Source organism: Protobothrops mucrosquamatus, unplaced genomic scaffold, assembly GCF_001527695.2.
Source record: "Protobothrops mucrosquamatus isolate PMUCROS unplaced genomic scaffold, P.Mucros_1.0 scaffold400, whole genome shotgun sequence".
NCBI classification, from domain to species: domain Eukaryota; kingdom Metazoa; phylum Chordata; class Lepidosauria; order Squamata; family Viperidae; genus Protobothrops; species Protobothrops mucrosquamatus.
In genome coordinates this window covers 212,364-227,019 of record NW_015386731.1, presented here as the reverse complement: position 1 = coordinate 227,019, position 14,656 = coordinate 212,364, and the positions used below count along the sequence as shown (strand labels likewise).

General features: G+C 39.7%; 1 protein-coding gene across 1 annotated transcript; it reads left to right on the top strand.

Moving 5' to 3' along the window:
- The first annotated feature begins 7,632 nt into the window (after positions 1-7,632).
- Positions 7,633-10,353, top strand: LOC107287592 (olfactory receptor 2AP1-like). The gene is made up of 2 exons (XM_015816115.2): positions 7,633-7,665; positions 9,394-10,353. Exons 1-2 carry the CDS (start codon positions 7,633-7,635, stop codon positions 10,351-10,353), a joined length of 993 nt encoding a protein of 330 aa, XP_015671601.2.
- Positions 10,354-14,656: the final 4,303 nt, after the last annotated feature.

Below are 14,656 nucleotides of genomic sequence, written 5' to 3'. Positions count from 1 at the left end.
AATTTTAAAAGTATTTTAATTGGAAACACAGCTGGTAATATTTGGTTTTAATTCGGCTTTTATCGGGGTTTATTTTTTTGTATTTCTGTATTTTTGTATTTTGCATTTTTTGTATTTTGTGTATATTATTTGTTTTTAATATGCTGTGAACCGCCCTGAGTCCTATGGGAGAAGGGCGGTATACAAATTAAATTATCTACATCTATCTACAAAATAAGACTCACCCCCAAAATAAGACCTACCCTGATATAAGCCCTACTCCAAAAATAAGTCCTAGTTAGGACCCGCCTACTCAATCCCACCATGCTGCTGCAATGGGGGAAGCACGTGTAGCACCGCTCCTGCCATAAAGAGGCAAGGCAGGTGGGGGAGGGTGTGGAGCTGCCCCATGTGCCCTGCACCATTTACCCTAGCCAGGCCATTCTTTGCCCGGCGACCTTCCCTTTCACTCCCCTCCTGAGCCAGACTGTAATGGGTGGGGTAGGCCTGGTCCCCTCCTGCCATTTCAGAGCCAGGGGGAAGTGATGGCAAAAGGTTCCACTGCCACTGTGCACAGCTGGAGGGGCTTTCTTCATGATTCACCCACAGTTCACCTGCCTGGCAGCAGCCACTTCCTTCTCCTCCACCAACTCTCCCATGGCTTGCGCCATGATCAGGTGGCACAAGCCTCCCCTGCTGCCTTTCTCACCAGCCCACCATTGCCGCCACTAGAGAGAACGGAGAATGGGGAGGGAAGTGGCTCCACACAACAATGCAAAGCTGAGAAGAGCAAGTGCACGGAAGGCTGGCAAGGGAGGCAGCAGGGAAGGCTTGTGCTACCCAGTCACAGTGCAAGCCATGGGAGAGTTGGAGGAGCAGAAAGTGGTGGCAGCTGCCACTGGGCAGGTGATCTGTGGGGCAAAGCATGAAGAAAGCCCCTGCAGCAAAGCGTTTTGCCGTCACTCCCCCCTAGCTCCAAAATGGTGGAGGGGGACCAGGCCTACCCCATAGCATGGCAGTCTGGCTCAGGAAGGAAGTGAAAGAGAAGGTCACCAAGCAAGGAATGGCCTGGCTGGTGGTGCCCTGAAGTAAGCGGGTGCAGGGTGCATGGGGCAGCTCCACCCCCTTCCCACCTGCCTCACCTCGTTGTGAGGACAGTAGCAAGATGTGCCGTGCAGCCTCCTGCTGTGAGCAGCTGCAGAAGTAGTGGGCTGGCAGCCACGCCAGATCCTGCTGGACAGGGCTGTTGGTGCTGCTGCCCTGAGGCGAGGCAGCTCTCATGAAAAATATAAGATATCCCCCATTTGACAAGTGGAGTCTCCCTTTGCTTAATAAAAATGATGAGTATCAGAACAGTGATGAAAGACAAAATGAGAGAAGAGGAAGCTAGTAGAACTTCCAAAGTTTCAGTATAAGAGGAAAAGTCTATATTGATTTTGTTTTTTTCCAAAGAAATTTTATTATTTTTCATCATAAAAAACAATCATAAGCATAAATAAGCACAAAAACAAGTAAAGTCCCCCCCCCAGACTTCCCAAACCTAATCCCAGGATAATATTCATATATAAGTAAACAAATACTAATATCTCTAACTCCACAATATATCTTAATTATATAAAAAGATAGAAAGAGTAAACAAAATAAAAAAATCTAAAAACCTAAGTTGTATTCTACCACTCTATGCTTCTTTTGAATATAAACAATCCATCTTCTCCATATTGATAAAAATTGTTCATTCGAATAGTTTTTCAAATAAACCGAAATCTTTGCCATTTCAGCAAGATTCGAAACCTTCAATCTCCAGTCTTCCATTGTAGGCAGAGTTGGGCTCTTCCAATTTTNACACTTGGATTCATAATTCACATAAATACGAGACATAGTTGAAGGATCCAAGTGCCATCTATAAAACATTTTATAAAAATTCTCACGTAAATTTTGAGCTTGTGTAAACTTCACATTTCTCACCCAGATCAACTCCCAAGTGTCCATAGGTATTGTTTCTCCTATATTTTGAGCCCATTTAATCATACAATCTTTAACTGATTCAGCTTCTGAGTCCAATTCTAATAAAACATTATATATCATTTTAATATGTCCTTTAGCACCATCTCTTACTTGCTTCAAAAAATTCCCATCTTCCATAACAAAAATAGTCTTTTTATCAATTCGCCATCTGTCTTGAATTTGTCTATACAGAAGCCAAGAAAAGTTTGGGTTATTTTGCTTCAAAACTTCTATTGATTTTAGGCACCAATTGCCACCACCACTCTGGTATAACAAATCTTTGTATGTAAGTCCCTCCATCACTACTCCTCTAGTTATAGTTTGAAAAATATGTGATGGTATCACCCAGAGTGGTAGCTTAATATCAAACTTAAAAGAATATTTTTGCCAAACTCTTAACAATGCAGTCCTTATATGATTTCTGAAGGTTTTATCAATTTTTTTCTTCATAAAAAGATAAGCATGCCACCCAAAGTACAAGTCCCATCCTTCGACATTCAGAATCCCTTTGTTGAACAAATTAATCCAGACCGTCACCCACGTTAATGCACAAGAGTCATAATAAAGTGTCAAATTTGGTACTTTGAGTCCTCCACGTTCTCTGCTATCTTGGATAATCTTAAATTTAACTCTCGCCTTCTTGCCTTCCCAAATAAAACGATTCAGATCTCTTTGCCATTCTTTCAAGTTAAGTTCATTTTTTAAAATGGGTATCATCTGAAATAAGAAAAGAAATTTAGGCAAAATATTGATTTTGGAATACATTCATCTTGTCCTTGACTGGAATGCTCATCATCTGGATATTGGCTGCAATGTTCTGCATCTGGAAGGGAGAGGGAGAGAGAAAGGAAGAGGGAGAGAGAAAGGAGGAGAGAAGGAGAGGGAGAGAATTGCAAACAATTTCACTTCAGATATTTTGTGACTGATTTTCACAAATTTTTGAAATTTAAGTTTGCTGAAAGTAATAAATAGAATAATATCACAATTTCAAATTTCATTTCTGGCATTTTTGTTCTAAAATCAGAATTCTAACCAAGTAAAGTAGAGTTATATGAAAATGGAACTTTAAAATTATTAAATGTGACTTTAATACTTCAATTATTCCTATCCAGGAGGACCTGGACAGACTTGAACACTGGGCACTATCTAACAAAATGAAATTCAATGGTGAAAAAAGTAAGGTTCTACATTTAGGCAAATGTACAGGTATAGTATAGGGGGTACCTTGCTCAATAGTAGTAACTGTGAGAGGGATCTTGGAGTCCTAGTGGACAATCACTTAAATATGAGCCAGCAGTGTGCTGCAGCTGCCAAAAAAGCCAACTCAGTGCTGGGCTGCATTAACAGAGGGATAGAATCAAGACCACGTGAACTGTTAATACCACTTTACAATGCCTTGGTAAGGTCATACTTGGAATACTGCATCCAGTTTTGGTCACCACGATGTAAAAAAGATGCTGAGACTCTAGAAAGAGTACAGAGAAGAGCAACAAAGATGATTAGGGGACTGGAGGCTAAAACATATGAGGAACGGTTGTTGGAATTGGGTATGTCTAGTTTAACGAAAAGAAGGATGAGGGGGGACATGATAGCAGTGTTCCAATATCTCAGGGGCTGCCACAAAGAAGAGGGAGTCAAGCTATTCTCCAAAGCGCCTGAGGGCAGGACGAGAAGCAATGGGTGGAAACGAATCAAGAAGAGAAGCAACCTAGAACTAAGGAGAAACTTCCCTACAATTAGAACAATTAACCAATGGAACAACCTGCCTCTAGAAGTGGTGAATGCTCCAACACTGGAAGTTTTTAAGAAGAGACTGGACAGCCATTTGTCTGAAATGTTGTAGGTTTTCCTGCCTGAGCTGGGGGTTGGACTCGATGACCTCCAAGGTCCCTTACAACTTTATTATTATTATTATTATTATTATTATTATTATTATTATTATTATTATTATTATTATTATTATTATTATTATTATTATTATTATTATTATTTAAAGAGAGTCAGTAAACTATAATGGATAGGGGATATGCTAGGAACAGGGAAGATACTCATAGTTATGAAACTAATGTTTCTTTCATACTCATGATCTTTCAGTTTTCCCTATCTCACAGGAATTCCGCAATGGAAAAAAAATGGACAGAAGGCTATGTTTAACTCCTGCAGAAATATGCAATAGTAACTTAAAAAATAAAATAAATAAAACAAATAAACCTACACACTTTGCAATCAAACTAGTACCGTATATACTCGAGTACAAGCCGAGTTTTTTGTGCTGAAAAATGCCCCCCTCGGCTTATACTCGAGTCAGCGTCTCGAGAACTGAGGAAAGTGAGTACCGTAGTTCTTTTTTTGGGGGGGGGGGAATCTATGCAATCACTAAAAGGCTTAATCTATATCCAATAATGTCACAAAATAGTTTTAGGCGGCAGTCTTACAAATGTGCATGAGCAAAATGAGTTTCGCAGTTCGGTTTCAGTAGAAATAAACAGGCTTACCGTAAGTTGTTCGTGGCTCTGCAAACATGGATGGAGAACTGAGCTGACTGAGCATCTGCCTGCTTCTCCCTCAAACCCTCCAGTTGCCTTCATTCCAGCACGCTGAGGGGGGCTTTTTTTTTTTCCTTTTCATTCTCCCGTTCTTCCTCCCTTCTCCACTTCGAGCCTGGCGGGGCCGCAACCTTCACAATTGCGTGCCGAATAACTTGAGGCAGGTGTGCACCCCGTGGGAAATCCTCGGGGACAGGGTGGCGCTGCGACGGGCGGAGGCTCGCGCCGCCTCTCGGTGCACAAAGTCAGGAAAGGCTCAAGTTTTATTTTTTGGCTTGGGGCTCGGGGTGGGCTGGAAGGGTGTGGAGAGGAGCCCAGAGGTGAGGGGCCCGTCCCTGGCCGGCGCCACGGTTCCGCATGTCTGAGCGCGAGGGAGTGTGCAGCAAGCGCCCAAAAAGCTACAAGCGTGGGGAGGGGATCGGGGAGAGAGACGGCGGGCGCGTGCGCTTGGGCCGACCGTGCCATATTGGAATGAGGCGGTGAGTGGAGCGCCGGCGAGCCTTGCCCGAGCCCCGGCAGTGGCACAGGGCTGGAAAAACTCCCCCTAGGTAAGACGGGCATGGGATGCCCTCATTGGAAGGGCGGTGTCTGGTATAGATGCTGGGTACGTTTTGCCGCCTGACCGACCGCCCGAAAGGTTTTTTTTCGGCTCCTGAAGTTTGATGCGGGAGACGGCGAGGGAGGGCCGTAGCAGCAGCGGTGGCAGCTGCAGAAGCAGCTGCTGCTGCCGCCGCCGCCAGGCAAGCAGGCGGAGCGCAGCGCCAGGGGAGGGTACGTTTTGCCGCCTGACCGGCTCCTGAAGTTTGATGCGGGAGACGGCGAGGGAGGGCGGTAGCAGCAGCATTGGCAGCGGCAGAAGTAGCTGTTGCCGCTGCCGCCGCCAGGCAAGCAGGCGGAGCGCAGCGCCAGGGGAGGGTACGTTTTGCCGCCTGACCGGCTCCTGAAGTTTGATGCGGGAAACGACGAGGGAGGGCCGTAGCAGCAGCGGTGGTGGTGGCAGAAGCAGCCGCTGCCGCCGCCGCTGCCAGGCAAGCAGGCGGAGTGCAGCGCCAAAGGAGGGTACGTTTTGCCGCCTGACTGGCTCCTGAAGTTTGATGCGGGAGACGGCGAGGGAGGGCAGTAGCAGCAGTGGTGGCGGCGGCAGAATTAGCCGCCGCCACCACCAGGCAAGCAGGCGGAGCGCAGTGCCAGGGGAGGGGGAGCGAGCGGCGAGCACTTCCCTTCGATGCCCGGGCTGGAGCCGCCATGGCCGCCGCTGCCGCCGCACCGCTACAGTAGGAGCGCCAACTCTGTGCATGGGCGGCGCTGGTGCTGCTCTCCGCGCAAGTTCCTGCGGCCCGGGGGAGGTGCACGTTGTGTCGGGGAAGGTCTGGGCCCGGAAGGGGGTGCCAGGTTGACTCTTTCCCTCTCGCCTTTGCCGCCCTGATGCGGTCGCGAAAAGTTGCGAGGCGGTGGGCACGGAAGCTCCCTTTCCCTTTTCTCTCTGCCCCTTTCCCAACTCCGGGGTTGTTCCGAGCAAGAGGGGAATCTCTGCTGGCCTCCCGCGGTTCCCTCAGAGTCTGAATGGGTCACCGGCCAAGCACTTGGCCGACACTTTTTTTTTTTCCTCCACATTCAAGTAGTCTACGGGTCGGGAGAATCTCATTTCAAAGTAACTTCCCATGAACTTTTTATGGCCATGTGTATTCTTGGAGGGCCAGTTGGTTGAGAAGTCATCGTTCCCCCCCCTTTTTAAAAAAAACTTAAATATGGCTTCATTTGAAGAGAAGAGGCCTCATGAACTATTTGGCTGTTTTTCTGTCTTCTCACTACACCGCCACCGCCCCCCCATGGCAGCGTATGTGATCTTTAAACTCTCATTCCGGGACTCTGTCGGGACTGCTGCTTGCTCTAAAAAGTGCTACGTTTTTCGGTGAGATGTTAATCCGATTACAACTTCACATAACAACCTGGTTATACACCTTATGCATACTTCGGGGACTAAATCTTAAGGATGGTCGGATCCGCAGCTGCTGTGCACGTTGTTTTCATTAAGTACAGTGCCACAAACTTAACACTAAGCCCAGCCCCAGTTTCCATCTTACAAGTGTTGCTAATGTCTTCTCCTGCGGGATTCTGCTTTCAGTTGAAAAACAACTGCTCGATATGCTCTGCTGTTTTACATTTACCAGTAGCTGCCTCATTTCCCACCCTAGGCTTATACTCGAGTCACCATTTTTTTCCCAGTTCTTTGTGGTAAAATTAGGTCCCTCAGCTTATATTCGTGTCGACTTATACTCGAGTATATACGGTATATCCTATTTACCTCTATGAATATTCATTCATTTTTCGTCAATACAAGATGTGTGTTTTTGTGTTTGTCTTTAATTATGTTTTGCTTTATCCCTAATAGTGAGAACTTTCCACGTCTTGTTTCCATATATACCTGTTATGTTAGAAATCATGCCTTCAGGACATAAAATACTTACAGGTATTCCCCACTTAACAAGAACCCAACTGTTTGAATTATGATGGAGCTTCCCCAAGCTACTTATGACCCATTTTCAAAATTCTGATTGCCACCAGTTCCTCATGGTCACATGCTCACATTTGAATTGCTTGGCAAATGGCTCACATTTATGACCATTTACAATGTCCTTTGGTCACATAACAGTGATTTTTGGCAATTTTGGCTACTTTTCATTTTTTATTTCTAGTTACTGGCAAAAAAATCAATTGGGAAAACAATTTGGTTTAATAACCACTACAAAAAAGGTCAGAAAATTGGGTGTCAATACATGGTCACCTACTTAATGACCATCACTTATGACTATAATTTTAATTTAATTTAATTAAGGTTGTAAGTCAAGGACTACTTGCATTTATAGAGAGAGACCCAATGTATCATTTTATCTTTAATTGAATGCATAAAAAAGTGCAGAATTCTTCCATATAAGGATGCAAATTGGCCTGGGACCCAGTGGGAGAGTTCTACTCTGGAAGTATTAAAGTCACATTTAAACAACTTTAAAGTTCCATTTTCATATAACTCTACTTCACTAGGTTAGAATTCTGATTTTAGAACAAAAATGCCAGAAATGAAATTTGAAATTGTGGAATTAGAATGTTTGAAGAAATTGAAGTCAAACTTCTGCAGGTATTTTTTTCCCCATTATCATATACTTTGAAGTTAAAGAGAAAAAGTTCAATATGATTTTACACTATTATTTTTCCCAGGGACAATTATCTGAAACTGCAGAATTAATAAATCAGACATTCAATGTTGAATTCATTCTGCTTGAATTTGATATTACATATTTCTCTCCTCCCTCCTCTATAAGGGGACCATGTAGAGGGGACCTACTTATTATTCTATTGGTTGCCCTTGATTAACACCCCCACCTTCCAATGTATGTCTTCCTTGGGAATCTGTCATGTTTGGAGACCTGCTACAGCTCAAATATCTCAATGGTATCCAGTTTTCTTACTGGAAGCAACATAATTTCACTAAGCACCTGCTTTGTATAACATTATTTCTTTGCTTTTTTAGGAGCTGTGGAGTGTTACCTGTTAGATAAATACCTAGTATAGGACATTGAAGATATATGCAAACTGCTCTATCACAATGAATGGCAGACTGTGTTTTGGAATAACAGCCTTCTCTTAAATTAGGTTTTCTGCCCAACTGCAGTAACAGTCTATCATGTCCCAATCAGGTTTTTTTTGGTGTTAATAAAACAGATCATTTGTAAACAGGTGCACACTGCACAATAAACATTCTTCTAAGGTTTTTTTTTATGAAATTGAAGATCTTTCTTTCCCTAGATTTCCTCATGCTGCTTTTTCCCTAGTGATCTGCCTATGCCTGGGGAATAAAGGAAACTTTCTTCCTACTCTGATAAAAATACCCTCACAAAACACAATTATACAATTACATTTAAAAAATCCAAACAGTCATATAAACATAATATTAGTAAGAAAGCTATGAAAGAAATATAACATTAAGTAAGGCATTAGGATTAAGACTGAATTTCTGTTCAAGTTTCCATCACATCAGAGACAGTGGTAACAACTTTATTTATAGATGTTTTGGTAATATATTCAGTTTCTATAATATTTGATCATTTTTATGGAATATATTTCTTTCATTTTAGACATTTGTCATGCCTATTTTAGGTACAAGTTTCTTTTCTTTGTGCTTTGTCTCATAATAAAATCAAATCAAATGTGAGAATGAATTTATATTTTGTGGGTTTATAAGTATACCAAAAGTTCATAGAGAAAGAGATTTTAAGTTGGAAATAAAGATATCCAACTTTCTTCATTTTGTCTAACATATTCATAAATAATTTTAAAGATTTCATTTCTTTTTGTGATGGATGTTTTTTCTCTCCACTTCATTCCATTAAAGAAACAGTGATATAATTGTAAATGCCAGGAACATTGTAAGGTTAGGACAAAGCAGTATAAGTGAAAACATTCTAAGCTGAAAGAAAGAAAAAGAAAAAGAAATCAAATCATACTTTAAGTCAGAAAATTCTAAAACACTAAATTTATTTGAGTCAGGTGTGTTTATAGTAAATAATCATGTTTTCTTTCATAATAGCAATTGCCTTTTGTTATGTAAAATGTAGATTTGATTTCTATTTTTAGAAAATACAATGGTACTTGAGACCAATCTGTCAGTAAACAACAGTAAAAATAAAAGTACCTAGTTGGCTCTGTCAAATAATATTTTATTATTTTAGAAAAAATATTTTAAGGGGGGGACCAATAAACACTAACGAAATTGAGGAGGTAGTGGAAGTGGATTTTTCCCATTTTCATATATTTTTTAAATCAAAGATAAAAATGACAATATGATTTACCATATTACTTTTCCCAGGGACAGTTATTGGAAACTACTGAAATGATAAATCAGACATTCAATGCTGAATTCATTCTGCTTGGATTTGGAAACTATCAGATACTACATATTCCTATCTATTTGCCCTTCTTCCTCATCTACCTGGGGACCATGGCTGGAAACCTATTTATTATTCTACTGGTTGTTTTTGATCAACACCTCCACATTCCCATGTATTTTTTCCTTGGGAACCTTTCATACTTGGAGGCCTGTAGCAGTTCAAACATCTTACCACAAATGCTATTCAGCTTACTTACTGGAAGTAAACTGATTTCTTACACCACTTGCTTTGTGCAACATTATTTTTTTGGTTCTTTTGTATCTGTGGAATGTTACCTGTTGTCTGCAATGTCGTATGACCGGTATTTAGCTATATGTAAACCATTACATTATACTACCATGATGAATGGCAGAATATGTTTTAAATTGATAGCCTATTCTTGGATTAGTGGTTTTTTAGCAAACACTATTACACTAATTATCATATCCAAATTAGTTTTCTGCAATAATAGAATTGATCATTTCTTTTGTGACACCTTCCCAATTATAGAATTATTTTGCGGGGACACATATGCTTTAAAAGTTTTTCTTTATGTTTTAAGCTCAATATTTACTTTCCCACCATGTATATTAACTCTAACATCTTACACATTTATCATTGTAGCCATAATGAGAATGCCTTCCACTGTAGGAAAACAAAAGGCATTTTCCACCTGTTCTTCTCATCTCTTGGTAGTGACTATTTTTTATGGGACTCTGATGAGTATCTATGTAGTACCTAACACTAACAAACTGAATGGGCTTCATAAAGTATTCTCTGTGATCTACACCATAATAACCCCCATGCTTAATCCTATTATATACAGTTTAAGAAATAGAGAAGTAAAGGATTCTTTGAGAAGACTTCGTTACATTTTGTTCAAGTTTAGAAAAATATAAAAAGAGTCAAAGTATGTTCCTCTTATATTCTTAAATGAAATATTTTATTTTCTTCTTATAGTTTAGATAATATTTCATTCATTGATTGTTCTATCTTCAAAATCAGTTCTGTAGATAAATGTTTAATCAGAAAACAAAAACTGCTTAATTTTATGTGCATCAAAATATTATATGTATCATTTTGGGCTAAAAAATGAAAAAGTTATGAGCATCGCACTTGGGGTTTTCAGGTTATGTGAAGTTTTACAAATTTATTGATATTGTTTAGTCAAATATTAGAATTAATCTAGCAAATGTTATTAAAAGGCATAATAAAGCTCAAAGTTTATTTATTAAAATATGTTAATTAGGAAAAATTATTACATGGCTTCTAAATTTTGGCTCTCATCCTCCTACAAGTCTATAATGAGTCTATAATTGTCTTGTTGATAGTTTTGGTCTGAGCTCATTAGACAATCAATTTCTTTCTTCATGATTGTTGGGTTTATGTGTTGAAAAGAATGAAGTTTTAAAACCCTGAACTTAAGAAATAAGAAATGAGGACAACGTGGAAAAATAGTTAGGAAATTGTAGCATAAACACTGTGGGTTGGGAGTAATGTTTCAGTATAGTCAGCCATGGAATCGGAAGTGGTTCTCTTCCTTGCTCTGAGGCAGTTTCCAGTCAGTTTTCTGGAGAGGATTTTAGCTTAAAGATATAAAAACTAAATAATAAAATATACAGCCATTATCAAAGAAACAAGCCTCTTTGTCTACAGATCAGGATGACCTAGTGAATTCCAGTCATCCTGCAATAGGTAAGTCTCTGTATATAGAGTTTCATTCATCAGGCAATATTTATATGCATACAATATATGTGGAATCCATTGAGGATTTCCCAAGAGGAAGAACCTATAATTTTAGGATGATAACAACTCTGTAGAACCACTTCCCTTCCAACTTCTAAAGAAAAGATGTTTATCAGATTTTAATTTTTATTCTCCTTCACATTAGATTTGCACAAATCATATTACAGATTATAGTCTATATTCAATTCTAGTTATTTTGGTGTAGATTCCCTTTGTATTTTTGTGCCTTTCTCCAGATGTTTGCTTTTAAACACCTTCTGCATTTTAGATTTAGATTTAGATTAGATACAATACTAGTCTACACTTTTTTTACTTTTGCCTAAAATACTACAAACTAGACTTCTATATTTCCTTTTGGGATTACTAAATTATTTTTCATAATTTTTTTTTAAAATGGCAATATCACTGTGGAAGATTTAATTCCAAAGGAATTATTGAAAATGGATGTAGTGTTGGGAGCTAATACTGGACAACAGCATAACACACATAGACATCAGAAATGCTATGAACAAATCTAACACTCTCCCATTGTATTAAAAGTATATGAAAGAAATCCAGCAAATTAATACTCAATCTGCCGAATTTCATAACATGTTTTGTGATGGATACCTGTAACAGAAACTTGTAGATTGGATGTGGCATTAATAACATTTTGGCAGAAGAATAAACAGTGCAAAGATTGGTCAGCTTTACACTATTGCCTAGTATTTTGCCATTTAGCTGAAATATAGATCACTCAACCTCAGAGAAAATGTTATGTTGCATTCATAGATATGAAGATAGCATTTGATCCAGTTTCTAGGAATAAGATTATTACTTAATTGACTAGAACCTCTTTACTCTATTCCAATTATGAAACTACATAGAACAACATACTTCCAGTTAGAAGAACATCCACTTAACTTTCTCACTCATGTTCATTAAAAAAAATGAAAAAGAATTACATTTCAACACAGGTATAACTACATAAATTCTATTGTTAGACTCCTGTCATAGAGTTGCATTTCCCCTCTGGCCAATAAAACTATTTAGTGTTTACTGTATATACATGATACAGAATACAGAGTAACTGAGATGGAAGGGACTTTGGTGGTCTTCTAATCCAACCCTCTGCTCAAGCCAGAGACCCTAAATAGGCATTCTGGACAAATGGCTTGTTATGTTTGGTGATCGGTGAGGCATCCACGAGGCAGCAGGTGAAACAACAACTCTTTATTAAAGGTTTAAACAGAAGCCTGGTTAACTGCTGGTCCACCTCTATTTATACACTCAGCAAAAGGAGGCAGCCAATAGGATTCAAGTATCTTTCCTGCTTTAAACAGGAGTTAATGAGCATGTAGTCCTAACAGACACAGTCTTATGACCGTTTTTTCAACAGTTCCAAGTATTTAATATCAATACATTACACCCGAGCTTCCGGTGGCTCGGCGGCTGCCGAAGGGGGTTGTTTTGACAGCCTCCCATTCAGGACTGCGTAAAAAGCGCTAAAACAGCGTTTATCAGCTGTTGGGCGCTTTGAAACTTCTCTCCGGGCAAAGGAGAGAAGGAGAGCTTGCTCGTGAGTAGGAGTCGAGTTCCCTAGCTTCCCTGGGTGTTCCCAGCAAGGTGAAGGTGAGAACTCCTCCGGAGCTCAGAGCTTCTCCGCAGATCAGGAAGTCTTCGCTGCAAGCGAAGCCAGACGCCGTCTCCACTTCTGATTTTTTTCTGATTAAATTGTGAGTATTTTTCACAGACGGAGCTAACTAGGAAGTCTGGATTTTTTTTTATAAAGAACTCAAAACTTTGACTCAGACTTCAAAGCACTCTTCTCAAGGATTGAAAAACGAAAGTTACTTTTTGCAGAAAAAAAATGGCTGCGGCTTGCCGCTTCTTTGTGCTAAAGAGACACTTTTACTTTCCTTCCGGTTGTGGATGGCTACATTGTTAAAACTGTAAAAAATCTTCAAAAATTAAGGAAAAATCTCCCAAAAATCAAGAAAAATTAAAGAAAAATTTGTTTGACTTTTAACTGTTTGGGACTGTATATTAAAACCTTTTCTAAGCTTCAGAATGGCTTCTAAACGTGGTGTACCCCCTCCAGCACTTAAGTCAGCTGTTTCCTCTCCAGCTGTACAGGCCACGCAACAGAGAGCTAAAACTCCTCCACCCTCTTCACCACCTTATATTACCTTAAAGGACTTACAGGATTCTTTGATGCAGATGCAGATGCAGATGTCCAAACAAATTGTACAGCAAGTAAGAGTGGAGACAGAAGAGTTGCTTGCTAAAAAGAATGATGAACTATGTGAGAATATGTCTCAAATCTTTCAGGGCTTTGCTTTTCATATGGATCGTATAGAGAATCGGGTGGAGGTAATAGGAGAAAAAATGGAAGGGGTGGAGGAGAGAATGGAGAAAGTAGAAGAAACTATAGAGATTGTTCAAAGTGATGTGGTAATGACGCAATTTAGAGAAATGGAACATGCAATAAGAATCAGAGGCCTTCAGGAAAACCCACAAGAGAAACTGAGAGAAGAGGTAACAGCTGCCTTGGCTTTGGCTTTAGACTGCGACCCTGAAATTATCTATGGAGAAATTGAAAAAATATTTAGAGTCAATTCATGGGTCGCACGTCAAAGAAAACAGCCTAGAGATATTGTTGTTTATTTTTCTAGAAGAACATGTAGAAATGAAATTATACAGGCCTTTTACCAGCAGAAGTTTCAGATTGCTGCTCAGGATATCATACTTTTGAAAGAAATACCTTCAAATATTTTAAAAAAGAGAAAGGAGTTTGCATTTCTGACTCAAGAGTTGAAGAAGCAGCAAATACCTTTTAGATGGGAAATACCAGTTGGATTGGTCTTTATGTTTGCTGGCAATCGCTATAGGCTTAATACAGTACAGAAAGCAAAGCATTTTTATTCAACGGTATTGAAAGCTGATTCATCTTCTACATCACCAGCTAAAGGAGTAGAAGAAGGAGTGGAACAACTGATTGTGGAATTACCTGGAGCTATGTCATTATCTGCAGTTGATTCTCAGAATTTACAAGTGTTGGAGGAAAAACAGGATCCAAAAGACCAAAGAATGACACGTGTGGCTCATAAGCGTAAGGAAAGACAACAGAAAGAGGCTATGCCCCAAACATCTGCAATTACTTCGGAGCCAGTGGGAGGAGCCAGGCCTAAAAGATCTGTCACAATGGATCTTCAAGGGTTGATTCAGAAGTTCCAAAAACCAAAGGATGGTTAAGTTAATAACCTTAAATGTTAATAGATTGAATTCACCACAAAAACGGAGAAAAATATTTTACTATTTGAAGCAGCATAAGAATGATATTATATGTTTACAAGAAACACACATTACATTAAAAGATCAAAAGTACTTATTTAATCCTAAATTGGGTATACATTTTGTGGCCTCCTCTCAAAAGAAAAAAGCGGGTGTAGTTCTTTATATCAAGAAGGAATTGAT

Bases quoted from the DNA above. Each gene is read 5' to 3' on its own strand.
- LOC107287592 (XM_015816115.2), top strand. From the start codon at position 7,633: ATGTTTGAAGAAATTGAAGTCAAACTTCTGCAG. The intron at 7,666-9,393 runs GTATTTTTTTCC...TACTTTTCCCAG, and splicing joins TTGAAGTCAAACTTCTGCAG to GGACAGTTATTGGAAACTAC.